A 23,512-nucleotide genomic window follows, 5' to 3' on the forward strand; every position below is an offset into this window, starting at 1 on the left:
GTGTTTTTGAAAAAGAAATTAATGAGATTGCAAAGTTAGGCAATCAAATCTTAGAAAGTGGTGAATTAAAGTTGATGCGGTGGTCTTGTTTTAGGTTGCCTAATGCAGCAGAGGGTATGAGGAGCACTCACACTGAGAGCAGCAGCTCAGTACTTAAACTCATACTTCTTGTTTAGTTTGTTGCTGTAAGCTGCACTATTCCTGTGAAGTATTCAGTTTCTGCTGTGAAGAAAAATGGCTAATTCCCTCATAGGCTCTTTCAAGTCAGTCATCGCAGTGGTGTCTAAGTGCTTCATAAACATTGCTTTATTTTAGTTTTGTGTATGATTGCTTTGTGTTTTCCAGAGAAATGGAAGGAAGAAAAAACAAAAGTTGGGTCAAAGTAAACGTATCACTAGATGCAAATATGGGGGGAAAAAAGCAGTTTTCTTAACTTGTGATATTAAGCATACACATACCTTAAATTCAAAACGATTTCCCAGACAATTATGACAAAAATATGAGGGTTTACTTGAGACTAGTTTGTGTTTCAAATAAAATATTTAGTTTAAGAACGTTTTCCCGCATCAGATCAACTCCCATGGAACAGTGTAATGGTCTTATCTGTGTTTACATATGGGGACTGAGGCACAGAGTGAATTTAAATGTAGCAGATACCTTTATATATCAAATTGAAACACTGACAAAACATCATGTTATGTAACACTTTTTTAATAAGAGAAATGTACAAACTTCACAATTTCAGTTGCAGATGTGATTACTGAAGTGTTCTAGGAATAAAACAGTAACACCTCATATTGGAGCTGCAAAAAGTTGTGTTTTTTTTTAGTGTCTTTAGAAGCATTAATTACTTGCATGCCATTGCTTGACAACTTTGCACAGTATTTGGTTACGTGAGATATCCTTTTCCTAGCTTCACCCTTTTTTTTTTTTTTTTTTTTGTCTTAGTTCACCACTAATCTTTCCATTCTTTTCAATAAATGACATGGAAGTCCTATGGCCTTTATTCATACTGTGGGCCTGCCCTGTCTTGGAATGTGTCAGGAAGTTTAAGGTATTGGCACAGTCACATGCACTGGGTCTGAATTTACGTTCCTCATTCACTTTATTCTGAGATTTTGTAATCCTCTGCTGTTTATGCTTGCAAACTGTATAATACATTCAAAACACTCCAATGAGAGTTTAAATTGAACCCCATGGCTTTCTATTAAAACATAATTGAAGTGAGGGTTGAAACTGAGATCCACTCTACTTCTCAAACACCAGCAGTTATTTTTTATAATGTTGCTCACAGCCATGGACTTCTTAATTTTCATACCAGTTTTTGTTTTTTAATTCTTATAAAAGTGTCATCTTTAGGTCATTGAAGAATACAGCCCAAGTCTTTAAAGTAAGCAATAGGCAGAAATGTAAGTAATAATCTGATTCAATACTCATGTGTTGAACACATGCTTCATTGGAAACTTGCTCAGATGAAATATTTTTCATAGAGTAGATAATTATGAATTCTGTTTGTGTTAGAGTTTTTTTTGCCCTTTAGTGGGAAGTCCCAAGAGTGAAGCCAACATTTGTTATGTAGGGTTAAAGTTAGTCTGTCTTCAAATAGGTTGATTTTTGAATTTGTAACTTGTGCTAGTTAACTAAATACTTGATTAGCTGTCATGTAGAATGTCCAAAATGTTTAGGTACAAAATCTGGGCTAAGGCCTTACTAACATCCTCGATTATCACTAAACCATCCATCTTGATGTTATAGTTGACTGAAATATGGATATTTTCAGACATTCGCAAAGCATGCTAACTGATTATACTGGAACTTTGCGATATGGAACTGTATAAATATTCTTGTTGGCACATGAAGTCCTAATATATGCTGATTCAAGAATCAAAAAATGGGATAGGACGTGTGATCCTTTAAGCCCTAGCACTTTAATAATCAGACACATTCATGTTAGTGAAATGAATTCCATGCTTTTGAAATGCATTTCTGTAAAGTAGTATTTACGTGGATGGGAAGGGAGAGGTTACTGAGATTACTCCTGGTGCCAGTGGCAATAGAAAGAACATAACCCCAGTCTTCTGAATAACAGCACTCTGAATGGTTTACCCTGAATGGAAGGCATATCTGTGGCAAAGTAAAAGCTGCAGTTTCCTTCCATGGCACTCCATTTTTCCTTTCCCGTATTTCTGATTAGGATAGTAAGTAGTGGTGTTGAGAAAGAGAGTATAAGGAGTACCTTTACAACTCAGTTTCATTTATCTCAATCTTCCATTTAAAATACTACATCACTTTTCTGTCTGAATACTCCTATGTAGTTTTAGTGCTGGCAATGAGATTAGTTCAGGTATGATTATTACCCTGACTTTAATAGCACTGGGACTGACATTTAAAGGAAATCAATAAATCAATAAAAGTGTTCCTCAATGCAACATATTTTAATGTTAATACTTGTCACTAAAACTCTAGAGCTTCAATTACAGCAAAATTATTATGCTTGACAAAGTGAACATTTTAATGCGTGCATGCTAATTTATGGCAGATACAAGATTGGATCAAACTGTAAATTTGACAGAAGAGTTTGGAACTAGCTACTCTCTTATTAGTGCTGTCGATGTTGCTTCTATTTCGCCATCACTGAAGATAAATCCCTGGCTCACATCCATATGAATGAAACAGCTACTAACAGTGAGAACCAATATTATATTTGTAATATTCATATCTCTGTCCTGAGTTAGTGTGAATATACAGTAAAACGAAACTGGACTTTGACAGTGTAATCTCTCGAGCTTTTAAGGGCTCTCTATGCTCACTGCTGCTGCTCAGTAGATACTGGTGCAGTCATCTACATTTTAAGATCTGGAATGAGGTTCTTGGGTGTGATCAGTAGGAAAAAAATGTTAAGAAATGTGGGAAATATGATTGTGTGTGCCAATAATCCACAAAGAGATAAAATATGTGTGAATTGTCAAATGTTACATTTATTGTGCATACCAAATTGCTTTTTCTGTGTGGTTATCATATTCTACTTTTGAGGATAATTTCTGATATTCCTCACTCTTTATTTTAAATTTAATGCAGGTTTTTAAGCTACTCTTAGAAATAAAATGATTTTGTGGTACAGAGTTATATCTGTTCTCTTCTATCCTATCACAAAGAATTTGCACAAAACAATCTCCAGAATTTATTCCAACTAATATTTTTGTCTCCATTGATGGTAGATGTTAAAGAACTTCGCAGATTTAAGAGTATCTTTGGTGAAACTTAAGGCAAATTCTATAAACAATGCCCAAGGCATCAGAATGTATGCATATGTGTGTGTACACACTTCAATTTAATGTTTCTTCTTCTTTACCCGTCTCCTACTGACCCCACCTTGTTAAATTCAAGGTACTTAAACATCTTTCTTAATAGACATCCTGTTTCCATTAGGGCTAGATAGTAAGTTAGACTATATGTCTGAATGTAGGAGTGCTAAAAGCACCGCTGAGTGGCATTGGTATACTGGACTGTTATCACAGAATTGCAGGAGTTGGAAGGGACCTCAGGAGATCATTGAGTTCAACCACCCTGCTGAAGCAGGTACCCTACAGTAGGTCACACTAGTAGGCATCCAGATGGGTCTTGAATATCTCCCTAGGAGGAGACTCCATAACCTCTCTGGACAACCCGTTTCAGTGCTCCATCACCCTTACCGTAAAGAAGTTCTTCTGTGTGTTAGTACAGAACTTCCTATGTACAGGTTTTAGACCATTACTGTTTGTGCTATCACTGCACACCATTGAGAAGAGCCTGGCCTCATCCATTTGTCTCCCACCTCCCTTTAGATTTTTATATACGTTAGTCAGATCATCACTTAGCCATCTTTTCCTCAGGCTGAGCAGACCCTGTTATTCAGCCTTTCTTCATACGGGTGGTGCTCCAAACCCTATTATCAACTTTGTGGCCCTCCACTGGACTCTATCTAGGAGTTCTCTGTCTTTTTTGAAATGGGGAGCCCAGAATGAGACACATGGTAGTCTAAATGTGGCCTCACCAGCTTGAAAAAGAAAAGCAGTCTTCATTTTAAGAGTTTAGAAATGCCAGCATATAATTAGCATGTTTCATCCGACTTTACAGTCCCTAGAGTGAGGAATAATGAGGGGGTAGAGAGTTTTCGAGTCTAAATGTTTCACAGTTATCTGAGGACTGATATAATTCACATTCCAGACTTTCACATAGGTTTTGTATAAAAGTAGCAGCTTAGTCATTACTGCTCAGGACTGTTCACGATTCCTTGAGGTCTCCTAAGGTGGTTTTTTTTTTTTTTTTTTTTTTTTTTAATAGATAAAAGAACGTGTTCTGAATGGCAGAGATTTTATTGACATGGTTTTTAATACAAAATTCCCCTCCCTATTTTAATTTAATAAAATGAGCATCTCAGGTTTACGGTGATTAAAAACAGAACAAAACAGAGAACTTTTTTTTTTGTAAATCATCCTGTGTCACCTAAAGTCAGTCCAGCAGGGAGCAGTATAGGCTGGGGGGTAAGGAGGAGGCCTGGTGAGACGATCCAAACAGAGCCCAGAGTGGAGCTGGGTATGGGGCCGCAGTGGGGCTGAGGTTGGTTAGGGAACTCTGTGGTCAGGGTCCAGTGGCATAGTTTGTAGGTTGTCCCTGAGCTTCAGCAGGCAAATTTCTGGGAGACAAGATGCTCTCAAAACTGTGATAATGTGAAGCTTTTGTTTTTTCCACCCCAAGCAGGTCATACTGTATTCTTCCCTCTCTCTACCATTTGTGAAAATTAATTGCTGTTTCTATGTATGTTTTTTGTTGTAAATTCAGGTGATCCATCAGATGGGGAAAGAAAAAGGGGAAAAGTTACATTCATTAATGTATTATAAATTTAATGTATTTTTAACTTCTACTCTAGAAAAAACTAGAAGACTTGAATGCTGACTGGAAGGCAATAAACCACTTAATTCTACAACTGAAGGAGAAGCCAACATTTGGAGAGCCTGCCCTTACCTCTCCAGGTGTCTGTAAGTCTTTCACTGCATACATCTTCTAAAATTAGTAAAGCCACACAGTTAAAGTGAAGATGGCTTGAGACAGTCTAAATTCATTGTGCATCTGTTCACATTTCAGCTTTAGCTTGTAAATGGGAGGTGTGCTGGTATGGCATTCAACTTGCTTTTTTTTCCTTCATTTTTGTGTAATGTTTCTCCAAAGACAAATTTGTTTACATATTTGATGAAATGATTGCAATGTGGTTTTGAAATTATTACCTGCTTCAAAGTCTTGTTTCTTTATTCTGTGTAAAGAAAACATTATGACTTTCTACATTCATTCATTAAGCAAATATGATGAGAGAAAAAAAATGTTTAAATTAAAAGGTAATAGTATAGGTCCAATAGATATAAATTTGTTACAAAATGAAATTCTGAAAATACTTTTTATATGTGATAGACCAATGAACTGGGACTGTTTCAAGACAAAGCATCCATATTCATAGAAAAGATTGTATGGAGTTGAATGTTACGGCTGTGGTATACACTGATGGGTGTCCTGAGTTCATGAATATGCAACAAGAGACTTGGTCTTCATTTAATTTAAATTATTTGAACAATGTTTGTTTGTTTGTTTTTTGTTTTGAAATACATTTTCCTTATATCTCTTTGCACCTGCAGTCTTCCTGCAGTCTTCTTACAAAGACTGCAAACTCATTTTTACCTCCTTGGTATTTATATTTATTTTCCTACTGCTTTGCTTTGAAATGTATTGACTAAGCTTGGGTGGAAAAGATAAATAATTGAGGCACTGGTCTCAAAGGCTGAGTTTCTAAAGTCAAGGTTCTTTACTTGATAGTAAACTGTCATCTCAGTTGCTTGGAATGAAGAGTGTTTCTACCTATGCAAGGTGCAAAGCTGCCTGGTGATCTGCTCAGATCTGGGAGAACTGTCTTCTACTCTTAGGTTGTCTCTAACAGGCTGTAATACAGTGACAGGATCTCCTGGGATTTGATTATTTGTAGGATGTTTCTCTCTCTTGCTCTTAGCATGTTTTAATGGATAACACGAGTAAAGCTGATGCTGGAGAATTCTGTATCTTCTGCTAGTGACTTTTTATGACAGCAAAGAAGAAAAATCTTTTCCTGGGAAGTAAATAATTGCACCATTTAGGCAGGATCCAGAATATTCAGTATCAGAGGACAAATCCAACCTTTGTTAGAGTTGTGTTAATTCAAGCAAAGCTGATGTCTTGCTTAATGATGTCTTGAATCTTACTACATAGGAACTATGATTTATTTTTTTGCGATTTAGATCTGCCATGGTTCTCGTGTTGATCTTTTTTATTTTCTAATAAGGGTAAATACCACCAGTCTGTTTTTTTTAACTTGTGGCACAACAGTATCCTTACTTTACAGGTCTTTGTTCTAAGGCATGCTGTAGAAATTCATTTAATGACATGGGGGGGGCTGAAGGAGATGTGTAATAATTTTTCTGATGTGCTGGGTCACTAAACTTGCTGTGTCAGTTTTGCACGTCAGCCGGTTATATCAGCTTCCAGTGGGAGGGGGCGTTTGTGATCTGTGAATTTGCTGTTACAAAGAAAGTATAACTGAGCAATAATAACTGAACAACGGAGAGAACACATCATAGTCATTCAACGGAATCCTATATTAACTAATCTGAAGCTGAATAATCTGAAAAACTGCTAAATTACTAGTTTACCTTAATGCAGGATTTAAGCCCTGACCACTAACATTTCCGAGGCTCAGCAGATGGAATTATACATGCAGAAAATGAAAGCACTAGTGTTCTCTAAAGGATTAGGCAGGAAGTAAGATTGATTTCCTTTCTACTGCCAAGAGCACTTAAAATGTGAACCTGTGCTTGTAATGCTAACTCATAATTTTTCTTTATTTGGGTCAGTTTACTGCAATAACATCATTATAAATGTGTTATCATAAAATTGTACAGTTCAGAAGGGAGCTGTGGAAACATGTTGTTCTACTTGTTCAAAGCAGGGTCAATTGGAGCAGGTTGCTCGGGGCCATGTCCTGAAAGTTTTTAAGCCAGGTTTTCCTGTCCCTGGGAGTTGTAGAGAGCAATGAAACTGCCTCTCACCTTTCTTTTCTTTGCACTGGACTACCCAAGTGCCCTCATGTCATCATAGGACATGTCTTCCAGTCCTTTTATCAGTGTTTTTGCCCTCCTCCGAAATGCACACAGTACTCAAGGTGTGGCCAAACCAATGCTAAGTATAGCATGAGAATCACCTCTGCAGTCTGTCTGTCTGTGCTATGTTTGCACCCCAAAATGCAGACTGTTAGCTGATGCTGAGCTACTGTTTCCAGCAGCCCCAGGTCCCTTTCTGCTGCTCTCCAGCTTCTTGTCTCACAGTCTGTGCCTGTGTCCGGTGTCACTCCATTCCAGGTGTGGTACCCAACATTTTCCGTTGCTGAAGGTATGATTAGTGATCAATGTGAACTGCCTGAAACACTGCAGCTGGGGATACCTCCTGTACTCGGATAAAACTGTTAGAAGCCTGAATATTGACACTGCTCTTTCAAAAGAGGCCTCCCTGATACCCTCTCCCTCCAGAATAATGACTATATAAAATTACTGTTTTTCTTGAACTACAGTGTCAGGAAAGGATATTCTCAATGAACTAAAACTGAAATCTCTCCACATCTAAACAATCTCATTTAAAAAAATGCACAGAATAGTTTTGGAAGGACTCTGTGAAGCAATGGAAGTATCTCCCGTTGATAACTTTTTGTTTTCTAATTCTGCCTAGATTTTTGTTGATGTCTGTGTTGCTGAGACTGGGGAATGAAGATGTAATTGGCTAAGTTCTGCTGCCCTGTCAGGTGTCATTTTGTCTAGTCTGGTTACAAGAACTCAGCCAGAGGGTCTTACTAAATATACCATCTGGTGGCTGTAATAGAGGGAAGGGACCCTTTGTATAATTATTTCTAGGTCTCTGTATTATGGTTTGCTTGGCAGAAGAAATACTAAAAAATGTCCATAATATCCCACTAGGCCAGTGTGCCCTCAGGCATAATGAACAAGAACTACTTTTCCTGCTAGGAAAACGTACTTAGCTGAGGGGTACGTCTAAAACATTAGCAAAGATTGACTTCTAAAACAAGATGATTCAAGATGGAAATCACACTTACTATCTGTACATGACGTTTCAACATGAAACTGTGTCAACATCTCTATCTAAATAACTTGATTCATTGCTTAGCCAGCAGTTTGAAAACATTGTAAGTAGAGAAATGCAGTTTTGGAATGTGCTTTTATAGGACAAATTTTAATAGTCTCTTTAGCATTCATCATATTTCTTTTGTACTGAAGTGCTGCCTCTGCATTTACTTAATAACTTAAAGTTATACAGTGCTTTGTAAAACTTTGTGAATACATTGTAGGGTAGGAGACATCCCTGACTTCGTTCTTGAGGAGTTCATGTTCCCTTATTTACCTTCATTTATTCTAAGTCACACTTGAAGTTAGTGAAACTTTAAAAACAACGGACTTAAAACAGTTTAAACTACTTGTTCAGCTAATTTTACACTTTGCATGTACAAGTAATATAACTGAGAAGGATACTTTATATTATTACTCTTGCCATTTGTTTGATTTATTCAGTGTACTCTCTGTATAGTTTCAGTTTTTCTCTGAATTTTTAGTCAAGTTTTTGTCTCATATTAAAGTGCCTAATCAAGTGACATAGAAAAAGATATGACCAAGAAATGAAGAAAAAGTTAAGAGTGCTAATGTCAATTAGAATGGCAAAACTGCTTCAAAAATTAAGTTGAATTCAAGTTATTTTACTTTTAAAGCTTTAAGTCAGTGGTCCTTAATTTGAAGTATTATTTTTAGTAGGTCTCTTTAAAAAGTACCATTTTCGTTTTACAAGTTGTAGTTGAGTTAGAGATGCATATGGCAGAGATGCTTTATATACCTTGATAATTATAGTATATTTAAAACAGATAGTAAGAGGAAAGCTGTTACTGCTTCTTGAATGCATAGAACCAAATCTGTTGCATGCTCTCAGTGTAATTTGCTTTGATGCTAGGAGCTGGAGGCAACAGGCACGGAGCCAAAGGTTCAGATTCCATGCATGGGGGAATAAGGCTTTTCAGGATTTAGAATGAATTAGGGAAAATGTAGAGGAGTGTTGCATCAAGTTGAGACCATTAAAAGCAAGTTGGAGTATGTGGTTTATGAGCTGCTGTAACTTCACAAACTTCACCAAAGCGGAACTTATCATTGCTTATTAGCGTATATATTCAGCTGAGATGCAGTAAAAAGATCTGGAGGCACTCACCTCCTGGGTCTATTGCACTTTGAATTGTGGATTTTAAGTTGAAAGAATGGTATTTGTGGATCTGTGGAAACTACTGACAATAGAGCTTTGTTCCTTGCTTTTGCTTTTATATTTCATTTGAAAGAGTGCTTCTTAAGGCATGTCTCCTTTGGTTTGGGAATGATTAGTTTCATGGAGAAACGAGAAGCAAACAAATCCCCACCTGGACTAGGCTTCTTGCATTTCCTAGGCTTATAAGAGTTTATAAAACAGCTCTTTAAAAAAAAATCGCCACAGCTACTCTTGTATATGTAGAGCTGTTAGGTTATTTTGGCTGAAATTCCTGTGTGTTGCTTGGGATGTAACATAGCTTAGATATCTTCTAGGGTAACTAAAGCAGTAACTAAAAATATATGATTCCTGAGATTGTATGTTTTTAAGGAAAATTGGCAACAAATAAAAGCATATACATAACAATACATACCTTGATGCAATCACATAAGGTTTACAACTAAAATCCAGTGACTTAAACTGAAATTCTTGCAGCGCTAGTGTCTGTACTTTGTGCACCTGGAATTTTATTTTCATATTCATTGCCCAGGTGAGTGTTCTATTTTTCTGTTAGTACTAAGATGGAGAGTTGTACAGACTGAGCACAGCATTATGAAGGCTGCCTGGGTAAGTCTTTGGTATTATATTTGGTTAAATATTTTCAGTTGGATAGAAGGATCTTTGAAACTGTAACTGTTGAAATATATTCATTTTGTGGGCTTCAGGTATGAATCATATAGCATCTCTCTCTAAAATAAACAAGCCACATTTCTGTTTTTCAAGAGACAATGACAAAAATATAAGGAAGAAAATGACAACAACCAGCTTTGGGTAAAAATGCACAATGGAAACTTTTTTTTTTTTTTTTTTGGCAGTATTTCATGGCTAATATGCTCTGAAGCAGCCATGCTTTATATACTGCACACAATGCTTGAGTGAACACATATGCTCTAGTTCAGAACTGTGTTTCTCAGAATTTTTAAATGATAGTCTTAAAATCATTCTAGGTTTACTATATACATGAATACATAACTATGTGTATTTAGAAGGTAAATTAAAAACAAATGTACAAATCAGGGAGTCTGTATTGTTTAGAGCACCTGACATAGCACAATTGAGACCAAGCATACTGACAATAATTCCTTGGGGAAGACTGAGCAATCTAGGAACCTGTGTACCTACAGTGTTTTCAGTACTAGTGCAAATGTTATTTAAAAGATGCCGTGCAATAATACTCACCATTTAGGATACTTGTGCATGGGACATGATAGATACTTAGTATGGCAGAACAGTTTTCCTCAGTGTTGAGCAGCTAGAAATCCACAGTTTGCATCTGCTTTGAAAAGAAGTTCTATGCTGAGTTTAGAAGGCATTGCTACTGCCAGTAGTCCATTTTAGTTAACATTAAGTTTAGAACACCAATAAACAAAATCACTACTATGCGAGTTGTAATATAGAGAAATGCTATTTTCAATGATGGCCGTGTAGCAGAATTGTATAGTTTGTTATATTTGTTTATGCAGAATCTAAAGGAAATGTCTTTTTTTAGTATCAGTTATAATTTTGTTTAACTCTTAGAAAGTTTTACCAAAACAAGGAAAAAAAGCAAAAGTAAACAGGGGACAAAGCAATAAGGAAGTGTCATGGAGAATACTTCGAGTTCCTGAGTCAGTGCTGAGCAATAATAAAGAGCAGGGTCTTACATCAGTAACAAAGAGTAGCAAAGGCCTAACAAAGATTGCTCACTCCAGTATAAGGTGGGATAGTAAAGGAATAGATCATTGTCTTCATCTTTTCTTTTAGTTGTTCTGTGCCTTTGGAGGGAGGAACAAATAATCTTTTATATAAACCATTTTACTTTGTTTCAGTTTGTCATTTTACTTCACAGGCTTGTGTAGTAAAGATGTTCCCAGTTACCAACCTGATTTGGCCCTGTTATTTGTACATCACCATATATCCACTTTCCCATTGTGTTCAAGAATGAAGTTGTCTGATTATTCCATCTGATTTTCATGTGGAAGCTTTCTCACTTCTCATACACGCCACATCTAACAAATAGCAATATGGCACAAACCTGAATCTGTTACCATTTGATTGGAGATTTTTCAAGGTCAGGACCCAGTTTCACAAGCAGTTCTATTTTTCACTACAGCTGACATCAGACACAAGCTCAAGACAGACTTGTCTAATAAAGCTTTCAGATTCAATTTTCTCTCCACATATAGCTTCAGGAATCTCTGGAGGTCATTCACAGCATGTACTGCAACACCAACAGGGAGAAGTAATGAAAAGAGTCTGGATAAAAAGCTGACACTATGCCTTCAGAGCTGCGTGAATAAAAACATAATAAGCAAGTTTATAAACGCAAATCTCTGTGATTCTCAGAATTTCAGTCTTGATCTTTATAGCATATATTGATGTGAGGATTTGTTTCTGAATTATCTCACAGGTAGAAAAATACATGCCAAATATTACTTAAGCCACAAAAGCCCAATTTAAATCAAAGGAAATAAGGTTTCCACTTTATATTTAACATCCTATTTCAGGGGTCTCACTATAGGTTACCCTTTGAAAGTTTCTATGATGAACATCTGTAACAGTGCAGTTTACAAAGGGAATATGGACCTTTAGTTTGATTTTTCAGGGCTCAACTGATTAAATAAAACTGTGGGTTATTACCCAGAGTTTTTATTATACATACACCTATGATGAAATGTAAATAGGAAAGTGAAAACAGGAGTTGGCTGCTTCACTGTTACTAAAGACAATATGGAATCCAGATCTGCTTTTAATTTTCTACAGCAACTTGTTGAAAGCACAGCTGTCAGGATTTATGACATAAGTAAGAGTAATGCTATCATCAGTCTTCCAAAGGACCACATTTAGCTACTTCGTTTTTGAAATATAGTCTGATGTTTTCTTCTGAGGAGTGGGTTTTGCAACATATTTTCTTTCATTTAATTTCTTGATCGGTAGCAGCACGATTACAGGAATCATTTTGATTAAACTCAATGAAATGTAAATGGTACCATCTTGATGAATTCATCATTGTACTATTGACAGCTTGTACCAAGTGAGAGCAAAGAGCTAAGTTACAGATATGGTTGTTTGTTTTTTATGTTGTTGTTGTTTACATGGCTTATATAACATGGCTCAGGAAAAAAAAAATTCCTGTAGAGCAGAGTGTTGAGGACACTGCAGAATCCAGACCTTGCAATTTCTGAGAAACATGGTGACTGTAGGATTCCTTTTTTTTTTAATGCCTTAAGCCCACTCTGCCTCTTTTGCCTGAATACTATTGTTGTTGACTATTAAGATAGCATGGATTTGCAAATAGCAGTAATATTTCTTTTCTGTTTAATTTATGTAGTAATTAGGCCTATTGACAATTTCATTATGTGAAGAATCTCTTTAATTTGCTACAATAATAGAAAGTGATAGATGCAGTTGTTTGTTGACTTATGCTTTTTAAAAGAGGAAAGCAAGCTGGCTTTTCCTTCTGAAAGATGCAGTGTTTATTGCCACCCTGGTTGTATCCCATGCATAAATGCAGCGACTTTTTGACATGCTCATGTTTCTGTGGTGACTGGTACTGCCACAGTTAGGTGTGCTCTACAGAGAACCAACCAACCAAGGAGTATATAAAAGTGCGATCACAGATCATGAGCAGACTGGACGCTTCAGGGAATGAGAAGCAAAGCTCTTAATTGCTTCTAACATTTCTGCTCTACTCAAGGGGTGTGAGGTGGTGAAAGAAGTGAGACTTGTTCCTTAAACTTTGGAAAGGTAAAATGAGGAAAAGATGGCTAATCGTAATCTTTTGTGCTTCTCCAGCTTGAAAATTCTTCAGATTTGTTTATATGAAACATCAGTTTGCTTTCTTCATTTGTGTCAGTATAGAGGATCAAGAAGCAGTGAGAGAGAGAAGTAAGTAGACATTTGCAGTACTGATATTTACTTCAACAATAGATTAGTCAGAGGACACTTAAGTTCTCAAAGGCATTTTTTTTTTCTAAGGTCAAACTAAAATAGCTGGAAGCACAATAGTCTAGTTTGGCCTGAGAAGTATTATGTGTGTTTCTAGGCAAGATATTTTAACATTTCTGATAAAGGGAAAGAAGAGAGGGTGCTAGCAGTGATGTAAGGAATTGCTTTGTCAAAAAGCAGTAGTGAAGACATTATGTTCTTTAGCTTTTAGTAACTGCAGGATTTTTCTCTCTAAGAAGAAGAGTAAATTAGGATTTTTTTGAATGAATACTGTAATGGTTTCTTATTAACTTATTAATACCTGAACTGTTTATTTCAAACCTTCAGACCAGTTTTGATCATTTTTGTAACTGTATGTGAGCTAAAATTCCATCAGATCTTGGTATTCCTAAGAGACCACTCTGTATCTAATGCAGGGTTTTTTTTTTCTTTTTCTTTCCATTTTTTTTAACACTTTTTTCTTTCCTTTTGGCTACATTAGCAATTTATACCTGTTAGGTCAATTTGTAGATCTTCCAAAATTAGAGGAGGTGATTTTCATGGAGCTGCTTGCAAACTGTGTTTTTCATTATATCAAAGAACTAGCTGCTAAAGTTCAGTTACATGATAATAGTTGTATACTGGAAATGTAAACTGTTATCATACGGATTGACATCCAATTGAAAGCTGTGTACTGAATCAAGGAATTTTTTACTTTTACCAACAAAAGAAATGCTGAGAGTTGCATGCATCATCTGTGACAGATCAGTCATAATATTTTTTATAATGCAAGTATGTGACAGTACTTGATGGACTCCTGTACTACAAAGTGTTCATTTTCATGAAAACCGTCTGTAAAATCTGCAATAACTGCTTACTAAGAAGACCCCAACCCTTTGGAGGAAAAAATATGTTTCTGTAGGGATACAAATAATGCTGCATTAAAAAAAAAGTCTCTTCAGACTTCTTAGAAAAGGTGATGTGTTACTAGATGTTGGGAAAGTAAATTGGGAATGAAAGAATGAATTACTGGAAACATACAGAGGATAAAAATAAATAAGCAAAAAAAGAAATTATATCTCACTATTAAAATATGAATTTAAATAGTGGCGGAATTAAGCAGTAATATTAATAAAATAATAAAATTGCCTATTGACAGTGTCTTAATATCACTAAAGAGACTCCTTGTGTTGGTTCTATCTTCTGCTTCAGAAGATCTTAAACCAGGCTGCAGCATTTTAATCAACACTTCCTTCCTTTCAAAATTTCAAAGAGCCCACAGGATAAATTTAATCTGAAAAACTCAAATACAGAAGTAGTCTTTACAGGGCAAATAGCAGCTCCATTGACTACTTTTACATAAAGAGACTAATACTACATTTCTAGTACCATAAATCTCTGTGGGACCTAAAGTGCTACTGTAATACAACATTTTCAGTGTTTCTGTTGCCCACAAGAATGACTTTTTTTGTATAAGGACTTCCCGAGGTTTCCTTTTGAAAGTGTCACAAAAAGAATTATACAGACATTCCATGTTTGCTTAAGAAAAAAGAACGTGTCATCCTAAAACATGAAGATTAATACGCATTAAATGCTCTTAACTGGTTGGTTTTTTTGTTGTTGTTGTCAGACAATAAAACTCTTTATACAAGATTAATGAGATTAATGTATTTTTTTAACAGGGCACCATGAATGGATGTATGCAGGAAAGTGGTCAAAAGCTTGCCTTTAGCTTCTGAAGAAAAGTGAAAACTTTTATCAAAAAAATCCATATGATAATCCACTCAGTGTTTCAACTAATAAAAACAGGGGCTGCCTCCTGTTCTCTTATGCCCATGACATCAGAGGCAGATACTGGTGGTATGGCAGCAAAGGTTGAACCCTCCTGCCAATATCCTGTAATTTTTTTTGCTGTGGGACAGATGGCAGCAGAGGGGCAGTCTGACACAACGGCATCTGACATGGAAGTGTGAGTGAAGCAAAGTTGTCACTGAATTCCTCCATGCAGAAAAAATGGCACTCACTGACTCATCAACACTTGCTGAACATTTGTGAAAGACCAAGGAGTGAACGTGAGCACAGTGAGGGTGTGGATAGTGTGCTTTAGCAGTGACGACAGCAACAGTGGGCCACCTCTGCTGGTACAGATTATTATGAACACAGCATGCAAGCTCTTGTTTATTGCTGGTGAGAAGGCATAGCTCATGATGGAGACTGTGTGAATAGTGTATTGTAGCTGAAAATTTGCTTTATCAAGTATTGTTGTTGTGCTCTTTGTATTGGTTGTAGTTTTATGGAAAAAAAAAATAGAAGGCATTACTTTATGGGCAACCTATATATATGAATAATTTAGGATGCAGTATGACTTTGTTCTGTACAAACTGCTATATACAATCAGGTTCAACAGCCTCTCTGGTCAAGCATGAAATCTTCAGAAGGAAGAATTCACCAAATAAGAAACTGAAAGTATCAAAAGAGGATTTTAGTTATATATGTAATAAGAGGTAATAATTTTTAGATATTACTTCTTCATTTTAATTGAATGTCTGAATTTCCTGTTTCAGTAAGGTTTTTTTCTTTGCCTTGGAGAACGTGTTACATGACCTTAAGGGAAAGGCTCAAATCAATAATGAGAGTAGAGAATTTAGGGCACAGGCAAGCCAGAAAGCAATTGTTTTTCTCAGCTGTGAGATTCCTGATACTTTATATCACAGTTAGGGTATGAGAGAGTATTGTTTGGGGGAAAAAAAGCACGAACATTTTTTAATATTATTTTTGCATTTGTTATAGTAAATGATTATTCTTAACATACTTCCAATTTATGTTGTTTCAATATCTCAACATTTGAGTCAACTTCTGTATTTGTAATGAAAATGGTGGCAGAATCAAGAAATGATTATTTTTACTGTAGTGGAAATATTGGTGGTAATACAGATATTTCTTCAGGTAACCTTTAAGCTACTGATCAGAAAGAAGAACGAAACAGTTATATTTGATATGCAGTTTATAGAAGGAATAGATTATGGGAGGATGATATATATATATATTTTTATCTCAATATTTTAATGAGCATCCAGTGGCGGAACAGTGTTACTTTAGAATATAGTTTTCACCTAACTTTTAGAATATGTGTTAGTAGTTAAATTAGCCGTGGTAATGTAATCAGTGACTCATCTTAAATTGAATGTAGAGCCATCATTTAGCTACTGCATGAAAGGTTGCAGTGATACCTTTTTTTAGTTTCAATATCTGCTTTAATTCTTACGCTTGTTCATACCCTATGTTCATACCCTATGGGTATGTTCATACCCGTACCCTTTCACTTTTCAATTTTTAGTGGACCCATCAATCATGATGAATTTTGCCTAAGGAAAGTTTCACAGGAAATGCCACAAAAACATCTGTTACTAAAAAGAAGCCAATCAGCTTATCTTTAAGAAAGGTTTGGATGGAACTATAAATCCAGGCAGATCAGGGCTCAATAATGTTTACAAATACATATTACAATCTTTAATTTGCTTCATATTACCTGCCTCTGCTTGAGTCACAGTGGGTAGAGTAGTGCAGACTTAAAGCCTTTGCAGACTTTGAGCAGTCTTTTGGATGTTTCCAAACACTGTGCCTCAATTATTTCCATGTATTGTCTTCAGTCTTAGCTGTTCCATTCCCAAAGCATTCTCTTCTAATTTGACTCAGAGAGTTTTTGAACCTGAACATATAGCTGTGCAGAATGGTTTGAGATCACTTGGTTAGGTTCCTTACTCAAGCAGGGATGCTCAGAGCAGGTCCATGTCCTGGTGACTTTTGTTAATCTCCAAGGAGAGAGAATCCACTGTCTCTCTGGGCAGCCTGTGCAAGTGCTCAATCACCTGCACAATGTAATATTGTTTTGTAATATTCAGGTAGAACCTCCTTTTGGTTTATGCTCTAGTTTACTTCTTGCCCTGTCACTGGAAATCAGTGAAACATTGGCTTTGTTTTCTTTATATCCTTCTTTCAAATATTTACATACATAGGTAAGATCTCACGAGCTAGCGTCTAAGCAGTCCCAGCTATCTCAGCCTTTCCTCATACCTTTTTTTTTTTCCTCATGCTTAGCTTTCTACTAAAAAAATAAATCTTTGGTGTTATTTATTAATTTCATAGTAATAACAAATTATAAACTGTAACTTCTGTGATGAGTTTTATTTCATTAAATGTAGGGAATGCACATTCATTTGTAAATAATTTTCTTTCTTCCTAACAGTTTTTAACTTTGGCTTTCTACTTCCATTTGAATGTCTTCAGAGCTGTGGAGGTTTTAGTTTGTCTCTCTCTCCATCCCAATACATAGGCTGTTATAGATCTAAGCTTTAACTAACCACATAAACCATCAGCTTCTTTTTTCACACGTATTGATCTAAATTATTTGTAATGATAATGACTTTCTAGGGACAATCAAGAGCTTTTTAAATGTATTTTAAATTGATGTCCAGAGTGGAATGTAAATATATATTTTAATGTATTATAAATTGGTGTTAGTAGCAGGTAATGTGAATATTACCTAAGTTTTCATAAAATCAAATACTGAGTGTCATCTGTCAATATTCTTAAATTAAAACTTTTATCAGTGAAATATCCCTATAGTTACTAAATCGTTTCTTTCCTAGTAATTTTTCAGAAAGTGTTCAAGGCTAAGACAATCAGACATATTTTTAATTATTCAAACAGAAAAAGGATCATTTCAAAACATTTTTTAAATATTATTTTATTTTATTTTTCTATAGAGGCTGATTAAAATTTTACAGAAATGCTAGCATAGACATTCAATGCTGTAAGGATAAGTATTTTTCTACATTCAGAGCAGTGGGTGGAATTTTGTTGGCAGTGATTTTTTGATCAATATAGAGAACTTTACCCTGTGTTTAGACCAGCAGAAAAGCCCTGTCTTTGCTCTACATTTTTTTTTAAAGTATTGATATTAGCTATTTTCATAAATTTGAACTGTCTTGTCCACTGTTTTTCTATTACTTATCTTTCGGAACTCCTTTGTGACCCAGAATACTTGGCAGGTAGCAGTAGCTCGCTCTGCATAGGTGTCATTGGCAGAGAACACCTTGTGTGGAGGGGTTGTATCACAAAGGAGAGCCCAGTGTACTCATAACTTTGCCTTCTTAACTTTGAAGGGCAAAGATGAGATTATTCATTTATCACAGGGACGAGTGTAAGGAATAGATCAGCCGCAGAGCCACCTTCACAGGTCTCTCTGCGGGAAGTCTGCCTGGAGTTTAAGAATATGAGTGTGGGTTCTTAAACCGAGCAGAAAATGGACTGTAATGACACAGAATAAGAAAAAAAAAATCATAAAAGGAATTACCTTTAGCAAGTGATATATTTTAGCTCGTATTATTGTGGAATCAAGTTTTTCCTATGGGTTTGGCCAATAACTAGGGAAGGTAATATTACTTGTGTTAAAACAACTAATTAATTGATATGTTTTCTGTGAGTATGTAGTATGTATTCTTTTTCTACTTTCCTGGAAGTAAAATGCATCTGAGTTTAGGAGGTCTATGTTACTGTTACTCATTGTCTAAAGGGTTTAGGGCTGGCCTCTGCCTCACTTGATATTCCTAACTGTGGAAATAAATCCTGAGGATAGAGGTTAGAATTGCTTGAAAATCTACATCCAGTTGCTGTGTTATTTCTTCTTTGTCAAAAAGGTTTGACCTGGTCACCCTGAGAGTAATGCCTATTTATTTCCACTGAAACTACAACAGATACAAAGAGCTCAGTAACAGTATTTGATAGAGTGAATTCTCAGCTACAAAAAAAAAAAGCCACCTATTTTTCAACATAGTCACCACCAGTAACTGTGCACTTTAGCCAGCAATGAACAAGTGCTTTCATGTCATGCTCGTAAAAATCTGCATGGCAATTCGTATTGTGGCCTGTCTTTTATGTTGCTGTCACCACTGCTGAAATGCACCACTTGCTGCCTCACTGCACTCGGATCCGCTAGTTGGTCTCCATCAACATTCAGCAAGCATCAATAAATGTCAGGAGGTGTCATTTTCTCCTCACAGAGAGGTTCAGTGACACACCTTTGGTTCATCCACACTTTTACATCAGACATTTGTGTCAGAGTGCACCTCTGCTGCCATCTGTCACACGGCAATAACACGTCATGGAATATTGGTGGGAAGGTTCGACCTCTACTGCCATACCACCAGTATCTGCTTCTGGCTTTCTGGGCCAGTATAATAAAATAGGAGAGACTATTGCCCTCATAGTTATCTGATGTAATTAAAGCTGCAACATTACTTAAAACACTCAGAATAGTTAGGAATACTTTGAATGGATTCAGCTCCACTTAAATACTTTACGTTGTGAAGGGATGTTGGAAGTGGTTTGAAATTTTGGGGAGTATTGTCCTTCATACTGTCCATTCTGTTCCTGTTCATTTGCTAAATAGATTTTGATTTGTTCAAAGCTGTCAGTCTGACTCTCTTGAAACACATCACTGAAATAAGCAGAACAAATTAGAAAAACTGCTTTCCCGCAGTTGACTTAATTCTGCTTTTATTTCTGCATTTCATACTTCAATTTCAATTTCATGCCACATTTTTATTACTTCCGTTCTTGATGTTTAGCATTGCAGATTATTTACAAGACGCACAGAATACCCGTATTCTCTAAACTTTTTTCCAGTGTATTTCAAGGTTCAAGAAAAAATTACACCTACTTATTGTACCTAGAATACTGGAATACCTGGAGTATTGCTAAATTGGTTTTGGGCTTCATGTTAAGTAGTTTAGTTCTGCACTTTATTTTGCTTCTATTACCACTCTACATTGTTTCCATCTTTATTAGATAGTAGAAGGTGTTAACAAGGAGTTACAGGTAAAGCTACAGATTGATGTGGTTTAATGTCCTTATTTCTAACTGTTGTTTTATCGTTTACTGTGTCACAGGAATGAACTAATACAACTGTTAAAGAAATTGAAAGATTAAGTCCTTGATCATATTTCTAGTGTGATATAGTAGGATAGGACTCGTTACCTGGATATTTGAAAGTAATTATTTGATTCTATTTTATCCCTTGGAGTCACAGAAATCATCAGTGCAGTTCTGGATAGATTTCTTCAGAATAAAATCTGTTGCTATATATTGTGTGATTAGTGTTGATTTATATTTCTCTATTAATTTTAATCAATTATTTATACTCTTCCATTGAATAAATCATGTCATAACTGCAAGTGTAAAAGAAAGAGAAAGGGTACATGTACTATTTCTAGCGATATTTTTGTTCTCAGGGAGGATAATGTCAGAAGAGAAACATACTGTGCAACTGCATTCTTAAGGTAATTGCTATAAGTAGTTTAATAATTCAGAAGTTTTACTTGCTAAGTCAAAATGGAGCAGGTTATTACCTTACTCAGTAGTGATAGATAATGCGTCTTGGAACCTTTAAATAAGATATTATGGTGGCCAGTGCCTCAGTGCCCTTCTGTTAGTACCTTACAGTCCTTATTATAGTATTTCAAATTTCTTAGTGCAAAATAAGTACCTCAAAAACATAAGAAAAATTAACCCAAAGTCAGAGCAGTGAAAATATATACTAGAAGATTAGGAATAGTCTCTTTCGGAATAGCTGCCTTTCAAAGGAAGAAAGGTGTGTGTTTCTTTATATATATACATATATATGAATATTTATTAGCAAACTCTGAGTGTTTTCTCAGGCCAAAATATGTAAGAAGCTAAGAGATATCAAGCTGTCAGATAAGACAGCCTGAAACTTAGGGCCTGTAGAGTCTACTTACAGAGGGCTTGTGGAGTTCTTTAGAAAGTTTTTCTTTGATCTTCCTGAAGTACTAGTGAGAGTAAGAATTTCTTCTGAGGTAAGACAACACCTGTGTAACCTATGTCAATGCCAAACTAAGTGACTGTTCTCATTTTCTGTCACAGAGGAAATACAAGGCCTTTATGTGAATGTGTGGCCAGATGGAAGTGGACCCAAGCATCCATCTGTTGGTAGAGACTGGAAATTAACACTTAGGCATGCTTTTAACACTTAGCTGCTTTGGTAAAGTTCTGGAATTAAACAGCTGCATTTTTCAGTAATTGCATTTGTCTTGACCATGTTGTGGAATGGCTTGGTGCAAATCGCAAGACTTTTTCTGAATCAGTGTGACCTACAGTATTATGAAGTTCACGTGGGGAGAGGGTGAAATCAGATGACGTTTTGGAGTTGTTACAGGAAATCATGATTGATGTGTGGAGTTGAAATCCCATACACGAGTGAGAGAATAGAGAAAATCCTGTGAATTTATGTCTTGCGTGTATAGTAGTGTCCAACAGATTGTTAGTATCCAGCCCAGAGAGAGGAAGGCACAAAGACACTTTATTACCTGAAGGTAATAAATGATATTCTTCAAAGACAGACTTGCTTAAAACCTTCTCTGCCATTTTCTTCACCCACTGAACAAAGACGAAACATTCAATAACCTTCTGATTGTAAACATTAGAAGAGTACAACCAAAGCAGTGTTGGTAAACTGCATGCGCTATATTTGCAGAAGTACTCTACATGTGAGAATATTAGATATTATTTCTTGGCCCTTTTTGAACTTACCTTATTTCTGGGTAGAGCAATGAAAGCAAAGAGAACTCATTATTTATTTATTTATTTATTTATTTATTTATTTATTTATTTATTTTGTGGTACTGTTTGGAGTCATTTCAGACCACTGAAGCTTTTAGGCTTTAAGAGCCAACTCAGTCAAATAAGAAACTAATTATAACACTTTTCTAATGTTTATATTCTTTTCTAGCTTCAGTGTACACTAGCAAGTGAACATAATAGCAAATGAATCTACCAATTAAATAGTTCTTACTTGTCTGAATGCGAAAAAAACCTAACAACTCTATTGTAAGTTCCTCTTGCCTTAAAAGAACATTACATAGCTTTCTTTCCTTTCTCATCTTACAAGTCTTAATGTAGAGTTCCTACCTTCTTCACCTTTTCTGCTTGATGTGAGTTTGTTTTAAATGTTACCTTTGACAGCCTAAAGTTGCAACTACAGGCCCATCCATTTTTTGGAGTAATTGTGATCTGCTACTCTAGGAAGAAGCTGTGATCTTTCCTCTCCTTTTCTACTCCCCTGAAGCAGTAGTTGCCAAACTCTGTCCTCCTTCATCTGCTAACAGCCGAAGGAAAGCTATGATATATATTGCTGCCGTAGGGAGAAGGATGGGAAATATCATGTCTGTTGCCAAAAGTGCCAATCACCATTCACTGTTGAAACACCTCCTCTCTGATCTGCTCCAAAACAGGGAACAAGGGCTGAATAGAAGGGTCATGAATGTGAAGATACAGGCTTTGAACCATGAGTTAGAACTTTTGTTTTAGGCAGTGAGCTGAATCCTCAGCTCAAAGCCATACCCTCAGCCAGCTATGTCAAATAGCAAACAACAGGCTCAGTAGATTGTTTTCTGTGCGTGAACTCCCTCTTCTCTGGTGTTAACAGCTATGGGCAAAGTGATGTGTAAGAAGTGATGTGTACTGTGAACAATTTACCTACACCAGGAGTCATTTTGAGGCATTGACTAATCCCAGTGTGGCTGAGGCTGGAAGAGACCTCTGGAGGTCATCTGGCCCAGCCCCTGCTCAAGCAGGAACACCCAGAGCAGGGTGCCCAGGACCATGTCCAAGCAGCTTCTGAAGATCTCCAAGAAGATGGCAAAACCTCTGTGGACAGCCTGTGCCAGTGCTCCATCACCCTAATAGGAGTGCTTCCTCATGTTCAGAGGGAACCTCCTGTGTTCCAGTTTATGCCTGCTGCCTCTTCTCCTGGCACAGGGCACCACTGAAAAGAGCCTGGCTCCATGCTCTTTGCACCCTTTATTCAGAGATTTACAAAAATTGGTGAGATTTCCCTGAGCCTCCTCTTTTCCAGGCTGGGCAGTCACGACTCCCTTAGCCTCTCTTTATAGGCGAGGCGCTCCAGTCCTTCATCATCTTGGTGAATCCCTTGATTACCTTGGTGTAAACTGTGCTTCCATTTACATAATTTAGGTAAGAAGTGTTGGAGTGTTAGTATGGGGCATAAAATATCTGGAGTAATTGCAACAGAGATGAAAAAAACCAAACAAACTGATGAATGCCATTTAATAATAAGTGTGTATGAAGGTCTAAAAAAAAAGAAATAAAGCTGGAAAGAAGG

The 23,512-nt window shown here is 36.3% G+C and overlaps 1 protein-coding gene across 30 annotated transcripts in view; it reads left to right on the forward strand.

Annotated features, from left to right (window-relative positions):
• The window catches only part of DMD (dystrophin), a 1,163,614-nt gene that overhangs the window by 811,892 nt on the left and 328,210 nt on the right, over positions 1–23,512 (forward strand). For all 30 annotated transcript variants that reach the window (XR_006934806.1, XR_006934864.1, XR_006934881.1 and 27 more), the window contains one exon: positions 4,910–5,018. Coding sequence is in view for 26 of the 30 variants with exons in the window: in XM_046919009.1 (XP_046774965.1) it covers positions 4,910–5,018 (109 nt within the window). In the remaining 4 variants the exon portion in view is untranslated. The remainder of the gene's footprint in view (positions 1–4,909; positions 5,019–23,512) is intronic.

This window comes from Gallus gallus, chromosome 1 (genome assembly GCF_016699485.2).
Source record: "Gallus gallus isolate bGalGal1 chromosome 1, bGalGal1.mat.broiler.GRCg7b, whole genome shotgun sequence".
In the NCBI taxonomy this organism is placed as follows: Eukaryota; Metazoa; Chordata; class Aves; order Galliformes; family Phasianidae; genus Gallus; species Gallus gallus.